The following is a 12,166-nucleotide window of genomic DNA, read 5'->3' as shown; positions in this document are numbered from 1 at the left end:
TGCATCCACGTGAGAGCTAACAGACTCATTGATTATTTATACACAGACACCTATTGCAATTTAAAAAGCCACAGGTGTGGGAAATTAACCTTTAATTGCCATTTTAACCTGTGTGTCTGTTACAAGGCCAAACATCCATGGGTATGTAAATTTTTGATCAGGGCCATTTGAGTGATTTCTGTTATCATTATGATTTTAAAAAGAGCCAAACAACTATGTGATAATAAATGGCTTCATATGATCCCTATCCTTTAATAGAATACATGTTTTTGCATGATCAGTCATATTTTCAAAATCAGTGCTAAAATTTCCCAGTTTCTGCCAGGGTATGCAAACTTTTGAGCACAACTGTATAGGCTGTTATTGGTTCCCCAGATTTTAAGACCCACTGGTTTATCCTCTAGAACAGGCTTCCCCAAACTCCGGCCCTCCAGATGTTTCTGAACTACAACTCCCATGATCTATTTCATTTATAGAATCATGGGAGTTGTAGTTCAGCAACATCTGGAGGGCAGGAGTTTGGGGAAGCCTACTCTGGACGGTTGATCTTGTGAAACTCTTCAGTCAGGCTGAAATGTTCACAGATGGGTCCAGTCACACCAAGAAGTTAGACAGCACTAATTTAAATATTTAATTGTGTAGTCATTATATTCAACCAGAACTAAACTGACAAAAAGGAATCAAACATGAAAAGTAAAAGCTGACATCAAAGTGCTAAAGAATTATTAAAACACCACACTAGCCATTTTTAACCAAGCAGTTAAACCAATGAGAACAACATTATATATTTTACAAGGTTTGTAGCGAAACTTATTTCTTGTCATTTTGCTGTTGTTATGACTCCTTTGTGTGAGGCTATAATGTTATTTCAAATAGTAAGTGTGGGTTCTCACTAGGATAGTTTTGTCCACATAAATGTAATAAAGTAATGTCGCTTTCATTTAATAGATGTTTTGTATATTCCTCATTCAAGTATCCACGTACTGTAGAAAGGTCATTGTCATATTCAAAACAATAAGTGAAGGTAGGTATAGGAAACCTTTTCAGACATTTTTCTTGGAATCTTGGTATTCAGATAATTGTACATGCCAATGTATTGTCAGACAGTTACTTTACATTTGTTTGAAAATCCTTTAACAGTGACAGGTTCTGTCCGCAAAAACTGAGCAAATGTAAATTAAATACGCATAAAGCTTTTAAATCTCACTAACTTCAGTTCATTACATAAAGCAGATGTACAAATCTAGAGGCTTTCCTTTCACAATAACTTCCATAAAAATATAGAATGTTTTCAAATCCTGTGTGGGTGCTCCACCTCCAAGGACCCTAAAGGCACATCTCTTTGCTCTAGAACAGTGACTCCCAAGTCAGTCTAAAGGCACACCAACAGTCCAGAATTTCCACAATTCCCAATTCTGCTGCAATGGAGACATTGGCAAAACCTATACTGTTAGTGTGCCTTGAGGACTGGCTTATAAGCCAATGGTATAGAGGACTCTTATTGGATGGTACATTTTTCTCTTTCTCGTCCCTGTCCCTCTCCCAGCACTTTAGCTTTGATGTACTTGAGGTCGCTGTTGACACTGGGACGTCTAGCAGAAGGAGACACCATGCCATAAGCACCCATCTCTCTCAGCCTTCTTAATCGAAATGACTTCTGTTGGAATGGATCTCCATATTGCATGGATATCTTACGATGAAGAGCTGGGCTCATCTCATTGGGAAGTTTAGCCATGCTGAATAGGACTTGAAACATCTTGTCCACATTTGAGTTTTTCTTTGCTGATATTTCAAAGTAGGCACAGTTTTCATCTCCAGAGACCAGACGTTCCGCCTCTTCTGTATGCACCTTGCGATGATGCTCACCACAATCACTCTTGTTACCACAGATCATCATTGGAAAGTCTCCTGTCTCTTTTGTCTTGTTTTTCACACAAGACTTGACTTCCAGAATTTGCTTCCTCAGCCTCTTCACTTCTTCAAATGAATCTCTGCTGTCTAGGCTGAACACAAGTATGAAAACATCACCTGAAAAAAATTGAGAGGCATCAAGCACAAGCCAATATAATTCATGTTAACATTTTGTGCATACACATTTAAGTGGAACATACAGCACATTGATGGTTGTAATGAATTAAATGATCTGTACTCCATCACTGTTTACCATTGAGCAGAGAAATAACGATTTCTGTAATCAGCAGCACATACCCCTCTGTACTCTATAGCTAGACCTTGATTATCTAATAATTGAACTATTTAAAGTATTATAGTATCTATGTAAGCACTAAAGAAAGTTGTGATGAGATGAAAACACAATAAAACTCCTCACTGATTGATCCAAATCCAAAATGTATTGTTGTGCATAACCAACACATCACATTTCAGACTTTGGGAAAAGTCTGTCTTGGGCACAGCAAATCTGGAAGAAAATCACATTATATCACAGTACATTGCCTGGTTAGAGCAGATGTAAATCCCAGTCAGACCACCTCACCAGGAAGTGTACATAACAATGTATATATTCCTACCTCATATACTCATGGTTAGCTCGTTTGAGCAGGGACTTTCTATCATTGTAAAGTGTTGCAGAACATGTTGGAGCTATATTAATGCTAAGATTAAAGGGACACTATAGTCACCCAGACCACTTCAGCTCAATGAAGTGGTCTGGGTGCCAGGTCCCTCAGGTTATAACCCTTCAGATGCAAACATAGTGGTTTCATAGAAACCGCTATGTTTACATTTGGGGTTAATCCAGCCTCTAGTGGCTGCCTCCATGCCCCTCCATGCGCATTCAGCTCCGCTGACGTCGGACGGGGGAGCTGTCGTCGGCGGGGGAGGAAAGGTCACCAGCGCCGAGGGAGAAATAAGGTAAGCTGAAATAAGGTAGGCTGCTGAAGGGGTTTTAACCCCTCCAGCGCCACAGGAGGGGGACCCTGAGGGTGGGGGCACCCTCAGGGCACTATAGTGTCAGGAAAACCGCTTTGTTTTCTTGACACTATAGTGATCCTTTAATAAATCCAAATTCTTTCATAATGCTCTGCTAAATATGCACCACAGGCATTGTGTTTTATACTTCATCCATGTGCTCATTTGCATATCAAATAGAGCATTCTGGGAGAGATGATTTGCTGTGGCCAAGATTTACTTTTTCCTAAGGTATGATATGTATATGACGAAAACAACAGTAAATTTTAAATATCTTTTTACATACACACGCATATTATAACGCATGTTATAAGTCTGTCAGGCGTATTTTACTATCGCTTTGATAGATCTTCTCTTTTTTCATAAATAGCATTACCATATTAGCATTAATACATTTTAAACTACACATATGCTCATCTCGCCATAATAAACTCCCCTTACTCAAAATCACATAAATGTGTTTGTTCATCTACACTGATCAGCCACAACATTAAATCCACTGACAGGTGAAGAGAATATCATTGATTATATTGTTAAAATGACACCTGTCAAGGGGTGGGATATATTAGGCAGCAAGTGAACAGTGAGATCCTGAATTTCATGTGTTGGAATCAAGAAAAATGAGCAAGTGAAAATATACTTTGATAAAGGCCAAATAGCAATGGCTAGATGACTGACCCAGAGCATTTCCAAAACGGCAAGTCATGTAGTGTATTCATGGTATGCAGTGGTTAGTACCTATTAAAAGTGGTACAAGAAAGGAAAACCGATAAACCTGCATCATGGTCATGGGTGCCCAAGGCTCATTGATGCAGGTGGGGAGCAAAGGCTAGCCTGTCTTGTATGAACACACAGAAAAATTGAGGGGCGGGGCCTGGGTTTCAAATGGCCGGACGCATTCTCTAGGTGCTTCCGTCATTATAAGCCCTAATTTTACCTTAAATGCATAAACGCTGCTGATGACAGCCCAAAATCAAATGAAGCCTGTTGCTACATTGAAGTAGGCTCTCTGCACCCTGAAAAATCGCAGCACAGCACTTTGCTATCTGGTCTTGAGGCCTACCTGGGGTGCCAACCCACTGGCTGGGAGAAGCGGCCATTCTCCCACTTGGCACCAAGCTTCCCAAAGTGCATATTCTTGGCCCCGCTACCCCCACTCTGGACCAGGGGGGATATCCTGGTCAACCCTTGGGCACACTTACCTCACTGCAACCACTGCCCATGTGTAGCCACATTCACCAAGCCACCCACACTCTCAAAGGAGGCCACAAATCTTGGCGCCCCTGCGGACCCGAAGTCCTACCATGCAGCTGGAGAAGGCCCCTAGACAAGATGCAATGGCTCCCTCTATGGCGCGAGCTTGAGGTGATAAAACAGCCCGGCAAACCAAGAGGATCTCGTGGCATGCACATGTTGTTTGCTACAACTGCCTCATGGGACGAAAGGTGAAGCAATCTTCGGCGTTGGGATGTATTCCCTATGGAGGCCAATCTGTGGTATCGGATGTGGCAGCGAGCTTCTATTCTTCAGCACTTACTATTGCAGTGACTTCTGTTATGTTATACTTATGTTTTTTCTTTTCCTTTTTCTTTCAACTTCATGATCACACACTGTGATGGACTGCATGGCACCCCGACCGGGTACCTCCATCAATCGATGCTCCTAGTGATCACCGAGGGACTTCCATGTTCTTAGAACACGAAAAGTGTTTTAAGCAACGCTGGAAGTCCTCATGCTATGTGAGGACTTGCAGCATTGACAAAATCCCCATAGGAAAGCATTGAATAATGCTTTCCTATGGGGAGGTCTAATGCGCGTGCGTGGCCTTTGCCGCGCATGTGCATTAGGTCTCCCCTGCCGGTTGCTGGCAGGGGAGGAGAGTAGGCGGAGAGTAGGCGACAAGGGACATCAGCGCTGGACTCCGGTAAGTTACTGAAGGGATTTTAACCCCTTCAGCAACTTGGGATGGGGGGGTGGGAGAGAAAGTGGCACTCCAGGGTCCTACAGTGCCAGGAAAACAAATATGTTTTCCTGGCACTGGAGAATCCCTTTAATTTAAAAAATCTGTGCAGTTGCCATGACTCAGTCTCCACATGTTCGAATATATTGTACTTGCTCTAGCAGTCGTGGCAGTGCAAGCATATCTGTTATTTTGTGCACAGCAAAAATTAAGAATTATAAAAATAAATAAAAAAACACAGAAGAACTATTGTAGCTGTGTGCATATGCGTCACTCTTATAGGGAAGAGATGGCAGCAGGAAGTACTATGTAAAGAGTACTATGTTATGCTCTGGGCAATGTTCTGCTGGGAAACTGGGTCCAGGCATTCATGTGGAATGTGGTACATTGATATGTACTACCTTCCTAATGATTGTTGCAGACAATGTACACCCCTTCATGACAATGGTGTTCCCTAGTGGCAGTGGCCAGTGCCATCTTAACAGCATTATGGGCCCCCGGGAAACGCATTGCACTGGGGCCCTGCCTACAAAACAACTAACAGAAATAAAAATTACAATTATCGCTAAAATTAAGCTTATTTTTATTGGTACTTCCAACAAATGCAATGCATACATACACACAGACTGCTGAACACATTCACACACAGACTGCCAAATACACGCACACAGCCTGCTGAACACATCCACACACAGACTGCTAAATACACGCACACAGACTACTGAACACATTCACACACAGACTGCTGAATACGCACCCACAGACTGCTGAGTACACAAAGGCAGACTGCTAAATACATACACAAGCACACAAACAGAGGCTGCTGAATATACACACACACACCCAGATTGCTGAATACACACAGGCTGCTGAATTCACACAGACTGCTGTGAGGGGTGCAGTGTATGTGTTTGTGTGTAGGAGTGCTGCATGTGTGTGTAGGGGTGCTGCGTGTGAGAGATGCTGTGTGTAAGAGGTGCTGTGTGTGTGTAAGAGAGGTGTTGTGTGTGTGTGTGTGTGTGTGTACGCTGTGTGTGTGAGGGGTGAGTGGTGCATGGAGCAAATGTTTTTTTTTTTTAAATAAATGTACAGTACATTAATGAAATCTTCATGTCCATCCAAGCTTTCTTCTTACATTTTGTGAAGGAGGGGGGGGGGGGGGACACTGCCCTGGCGGTCCAGTGATGATCTAGATAGCCTGAAGCTCCTCTGGCTGCAGGCTGTCTTCACTCCTCTAAAGCTGAGTGGTGCGTGGAGCGTTGCCATGGCAACACATGGCAACGTTCCACACAGCATGCTCGCGGGATGAGCGATCTGACTCCCAGGTCCCTGACCCTGCCTCCGGGTCCTCCCGCCCTCTCTCCCCTCAAAAGAAGGGCCTTTGGGCCACCGGCCTGAGAGATCCCACTGTAAGAAAGCAGTGCCGGCTCTCCACTGGCCGGCAAGGGAGCTCAAAGGCACGCTGGGCAGCGCGGTGGGGCCCCCATGCTTGTTGGGCTCCCGAGTAACTGCCCAGCATGCCAATGGGGAAAGACGGCCCTGGCAGCGACCTATTTCAGCAGGATAATACACCCTGACACACTGCAAAAATTGTTTCGGAATGGTTTGAGAAACATGACAAAATGTTTATGGTGTTGCATGGGCCTCCAAATTCTCAGATCTCAATCCAATTACGCATCTGTGGGAACAACAGATTCAATCCATGGAGGCCCCACCTCACAATTTGCAGTTCTTAAAGAATCTGCTGCTAATGCCTTGGTGCCAGATACCACAGGACACAATCAGAAATCTTGTGGAATCCATGCCTTGACGCATCAGAGCTGTTTTGGCAGCACGAGTGGGAGCTACATGATATTAGGCAGATGGCTTTAATGTTGTGGCTAATCAGGATATCTTCCTGTCAGTCTGTCCATCTATCTATCTATCTAGCTACATAATTTAAAAAAATAAGAAATACATCTGGATTTAGTGGCCATTAAATCAGTGACTTTTGTTGGAGCCATTTCTATGGTGAGGATAACCCAACTTGGGCTGGTCAAGTATGGAGCTGTCACGGTGCCTGATCGGCACCTCAGTATGTGTCAGGGACCAGGAACCAGACAGAGACGGAACTAGATGCAAACACAACTTTATTGATAAATAAATAAATAACAAAAGCAAAGTCCAGGAATCAAGCAGGGGTCAGTCACCAGAGCGGGTAGTCAGACAAGCCAGGGATCAGGAGCACGGAGAGCAGCGGAGTCAGGAACAAGGCCGGAGTCAGGAACCAGGAACAAACAGGAAACACAGGAACAAGGAGACTTCTGGGAAACAGGAAACCACGCAAGGGCAAGGAGGTTCTGGGCTTAGCTGCTTAAATAGGCAGAACTGATTAGCAGCAGGGTTGATTACTACTCACAGGTGAGTAGCCGTGGCAACAAGCAGAAGGAGCTCATAGTAATTGCAGCTGAAACTCAATCACTGAAACAGAAAAGGGTTGCTGTTTAAAACAGCAAAGAAACCCTGACAGTACCTCCCCCTCAATGACTCCCCCCATCTCTGTTGGTGGGTCCGGGCTTCATGGGGAAGCGGGCGTGATAGGAACGAAGGAGGGATGGTGCATGGACATCAGAGGCTGGAACCCAGGAGCGTTCCTCTGGACCGTATCCTTTCCAGTGCACCAAGTATTGGATCTGTCCTCTGAAGACCCGTGAGTCAATGATGCTGCGTATTTCATATTCCTCATGATTGTCAATCAGAACAGGACATGGACGTGGCACTGAGGTGGTGTAGTGATTACAAACCAACGGTTTCAAGAGGGAAACATGGAAAACATTTGAGATGCGCATGTTAGCAGGAAGGTCAAGTGCATAAGCTACAGGGTTAACCCTTCGAAGTATACGAAATGGCCCAACGTATCGGGGTGCCAGTTTTTGTGAGGGAACACGGAGGCGTAGGTTGCGGGAAGACAGCCAGACCCTCTCTCCGACCTGATAGGTAGGTGCAGGAAGGCGTCTGCGGTCGGCCTGGAGTTTGTAGTTCTGCATTGCGCGTTGCAAAGAATTCTGAACCTGCACCCAAGTGGAACGGAGTTCCCTGAGATGTTCCTCCAATGCCGGTATCCCCTGTGGCAAGAACGTATCAGGCAATATGGACGGTTGAAACCCATAGTTTGCCAAGAATGGGGATAGCCGGGAGGAGGCATTAATCGCACTATTGTGGGCAAACTCCGCCCAGGGTAGCAGATCAGACCAGTTGTTCTGGTGGTCAGAAATGTAGCAACGCAGAAACTGTTCCAGTGTTTGGTTAGCTCGTTCCGCTTCACCATTGGATTGCGGGTGGTAGGCCGAGGAGAAGGAAAGCTGAACTCCCATTTGCGTACAAAAAGCTCTCCAAAATCTGGACACGAACTGGCTACCCCTATCTGAGACTATCACTTTGGGTAACCCATGCAAACGAAAGACCTCCCGAGCAAAAATTGTTGCAAGTTCCTGGGAAGTTGGTAGTTTTTTCAAGGGAATGCAATGCGACATCTTCGAGAATCGGTCAACAACCATGAGAACGACTGTATTGCCACGGGAGACCGGAAGATCTACGATAAAATCCATGGACAAGTGGGTCCTGGGTCGTTCACCATTAGGTATGGTTTCCGGTAGACCCACTGGAGGGCGTCGTGGGGTTTTATTTTGAGCGCACACAGGACAGACAGCTACAAAAACGGTAACATCCGAACGGAGACTAGGCCACCAAAATTGCCGGGAGACAGACCAGATTAACTGGTTTTTGCCTGGATGTCCAGCTGCTTTGGAGTCGTGGTATGTACTCAATAGTTTCGTGCGGAGGTTAATAGGTACAAAACAACGGCCATTAGGTTTCTCTGGAGGAGCATTAATTTGTGCAGCCAGAATCTCCTCGCCTAGGGGTGAGGTGAGGTTAGTACGGATGGTTGCCAGTATATGGTCCGGAGGAATCACAGGAGTAGGGGTTATCTCCTCTCTAGATGGAGGGGAGAACTGTCGAGACAAGGCATCAGCCCGAATGTTTTTAGTACCGGGCAAGTAAGAAACCACATAATAGGAATAGAGGCCATCTAGCTTGCCGGGGGCTTAGCTTCGGAAAGATATGTAAGATTCTTGTGGTCTGTGAGGATGAGGATTGGCACTGAAGTGCCCTCAAGAAGGTGCCTCCATTCTTTGAGAGCTAGAATTATGGCTAGAAGTTCTCTATCACCAATCTGGTAATTGCATTCCGCCGGGTTCAATTTCCTCGAGAAATACCCGCACGGATGCCTGGGGCTCTCAGGGTTAGGACGTTGAGACAGGAGGGCGCCTACTCCTGTCTCAGACGCATCGACTTCGAGAATGAATGGTAAGGCAGGGTTAGGGTGTGCCAGTATAGGAGCAGCAGCAAAGGCGACTTTGAGAGACTCAAAGGCAGTAATGGCTTCTTGTGACCAATGCTGTGGATCAGCATCTCTCCTGGTCATGTCCGTGAGAGGTTTAACCAAGGAAGAAAAGTTGCGTATGAACTTCCGATAATAATTGGCGAAGCCCAGAAAACGTTGTATAGAGCGAAGACCCGTAGGTCGAGGCCATTTTAGTACAGCCGAAAGTTTCTCAGGATCAATTAGTGTCTCTTTAATTCTGTAATAGGTTTCAGCTCTGCATGGTCCTTGCTCCCTCGTTAGTAGCTGTTTGGAGAAGCTTACTTGAGAGCATCTAGGCATGTCAAAAATGGTCCAGGTTTAAAATCTGCCCTGGTTCAACAGGCTTTGCACATTGTCAGGGTATTTATATCGGCAGACATTTTGTGCTATGATAGAAATTAAAATGTATATCGTCAGAGTCAATCTGAACAGAGCAGACTCCATTTTGTTATCTTCAAGCAAACAAAAGACACAAGATTTCTATCCTTTCTGTAAAACTAACCACTAGAGCTAAAGGAATGCTTAGTATATACAAACCTGTTGATAAGAGATGAGAACGGGGGATGGACAGACTGTCTAAATGCTGATGGAATATAATCAATTCTAAACCCAGACATTTGTGACAGAGAAGAGTAAATAATTTAATTTTACTTTCGATATTGTATAACGTCCCATTGTAAGTTTAGGGGTCATATTTAGTTATAACTGTCATATTTGAAATTATAGCAGAATTTGCCAGACACATAGTCTGGACAAAACTTAAAGAAACACTTTGAACTGACAGAAAACTTAAGTTATAGATAACCATAAAGATAAGCTAAATGACGTCAAAATAGCCACCAGGAAAAGTTAACTCTTTCCTGGATAGGAATGTTTAGCAGGACGAGACTGCCCTCTATATACCAAATACTTAAATTGCTATCTGGAAGGTAACCACACCTCCAGTTTTCTATTGGTCTATCACCTATTGACAAACAGAGAATTTTTCCCTTTAAAAGTTAAGACAAAGGGAAGAGAGGTGGGCAAAAGGAATGCAAAGGAAGCAAAGAAGCAAAGAGGTGAGCAGTCGGAAGCAGGCTAAGTCAGGAGACAGAGAAAGAGACCCATGACATTCAAATTCCTGAGAATAACTGAGAACATCTCTTTAACTGGTAATTATACTGGTTTCATTTAATTAATCTAAATTAATTAAAATTTTCTAATAGCATCATATATGACTGGATAAATCACGATCAGATTTTGATATTTAGAAATCTTAGTTAACTAAAGAATATATAGTTATAATATCCCAATCTGCAGATGGGAAAATAATAATTATGTATTCATGTGACATATCACATGTTAGCATATCGTGATATTTATCCAGGTGTATTGATTTGCTCTAAAATAAGATAAAATATCTGTTTAGGCAAGTTAAAATTCTGCTTATAGAACATGGTAGATTACTCTTATTGGATGGTTCCAGGAAATGACTAATGAGCTGGTTTAAATGTTATTTTATTTAAAATTACATGAGAATAGGTCTTAATTACCTAGGGGGTCTAGCCAGCATTGAAAGGGTTATTCTAACTGTCAGCTAAAGTTTTATGGCCTTAAGCTGCAAGCTCTGTGTGTGTAAGTTTCACTTTAGTTTCTCTGTGAAATACTATCATAAATCATTGTTAGCCATTGGAAAATGTATTGCCATTTGTATTGCATACTCATGTTATACTGAATATTCATTGATTATTGTCACGCATGTTACATATTATTATTATTTAAATTGTCACAATAAATTGTATCTATTTTTATAACAAATTGTGATTTTATTTATATGGAATACATTTCACTTACACGATAACGATCTTTGGGATCTGAGAATTGAAATAGTGGGCAATTCTCAACTGTTTTCTATTATTATCCCATAAATATCCCCACAACATGTCTTGTTTCCTTTGAGAAGGTATTGCAAGAATTTGAATTGAGTTTCTATTCGGGGTAAGAACAAGCTGCCCATGAGTGGTATCCTGCTATTGGGCTCTCAAGGGGCAGTGGGGTGGCGTTACAGTACCCACAGGAGAGAGATGCAAGGAGCAACAGCACCAGGAAAGCATAGCAACAGTAGGTCCTAGGCCCCTGACAAATGTGAGTGTCCAATATCTTTTTTTCTCTCCCTCCAATAGCCCCAGTGACTGCCTGAGGGCTGAATAAGCAACAGAATTGTCTTACATATATTATTAATATATATAAAGCCAGGAAAGCCCAAGGGTGACAGAGAGAGTGGGGGCATTCTGGCACAAAGCATTGTTCTGGCTGTCACAAATAGTTTTAATAATTCCTACTTTAATAACTCCCATCTTCTTTAAAGTGCTCAGTCACTCATGTTCTGGCTGGTTGAAAAGTTGTGGGGCTTCAAACTGCAGGACTGGGGCTGTGACTCTGAAGACTGATCTGATTATTATTTTATTCTGTTTTAATATGTAATGATTGTTAATTCTATTTTACCATGTCAGCTACTTCTGGATCCATATTACCACTGCAGATTAATTATATTGCCAGCTGCAAATGTAACGAGTCTATCAGTATCCTGCTGATTTAATCCTGTGTACACTGTGTGCTGAAAGCAAATAGTGAGTCAGGAATAGCTGACATCATTCGAGTCTATCGGTATCTTGATGCTTTAACATTGTGCATACTGTTTGCTGAGAGCTAATGGAGTAGCCAACATGTTTTTAACAGCAGCAATATTTAATAGAAAGCTAAAGTTTTCCTAAGAGAGGGTTAGGAAGATATATAGAGAAAGCTGGAGCTCTGGCTTTGTGGGACAGTTATGAGTATCTCCTTATTATGCCCAGGTCTCTGTTATTTCTCCTGTCGTATGGGTATCTCTGTAG

The 12,166-nt window shown here is 43.2% G+C and overlaps 1 protein-coding gene across 1 annotated transcript in view; it reads right to left on the bottom strand.

The window, feature by feature from the left end:
* Positions 1–617: 617 nt before the first annotated feature.
* The window catches only part of RASD2 (RASD family member 2), a 29,399-nt gene continuing 17,850 nt past the window's right edge, over positions 618–12,166 (bottom strand). Inside the window, exon 3 of the mRNA XM_063427402.1 lies at positions 618–2,028. Coding sequence (XP_063283472.1) covers positions 1,499–2,028 — 530 coding nt within the window. The 3' untranslated portion in view covers positions 618–1,498. The remainder of the gene's footprint in view (positions 2,029–12,166) is intronic.

The sequence above is a fragment of the Pelobates fuscus genome, chromosome 7, assembly GCF_036172605.1.
Source record: "Pelobates fuscus isolate aPelFus1 chromosome 7, aPelFus1.pri, whole genome shotgun sequence".
Taxonomy (NCBI): Eukaryota; Metazoa; Chordata; class Amphibia; order Anura; family Pelobatidae; genus Pelobates; species Pelobates fuscus.
Note: the sequence above shows the minus strand (reverse complement) of the source record. Positions and strands in the feature narration are given on the sequence as shown.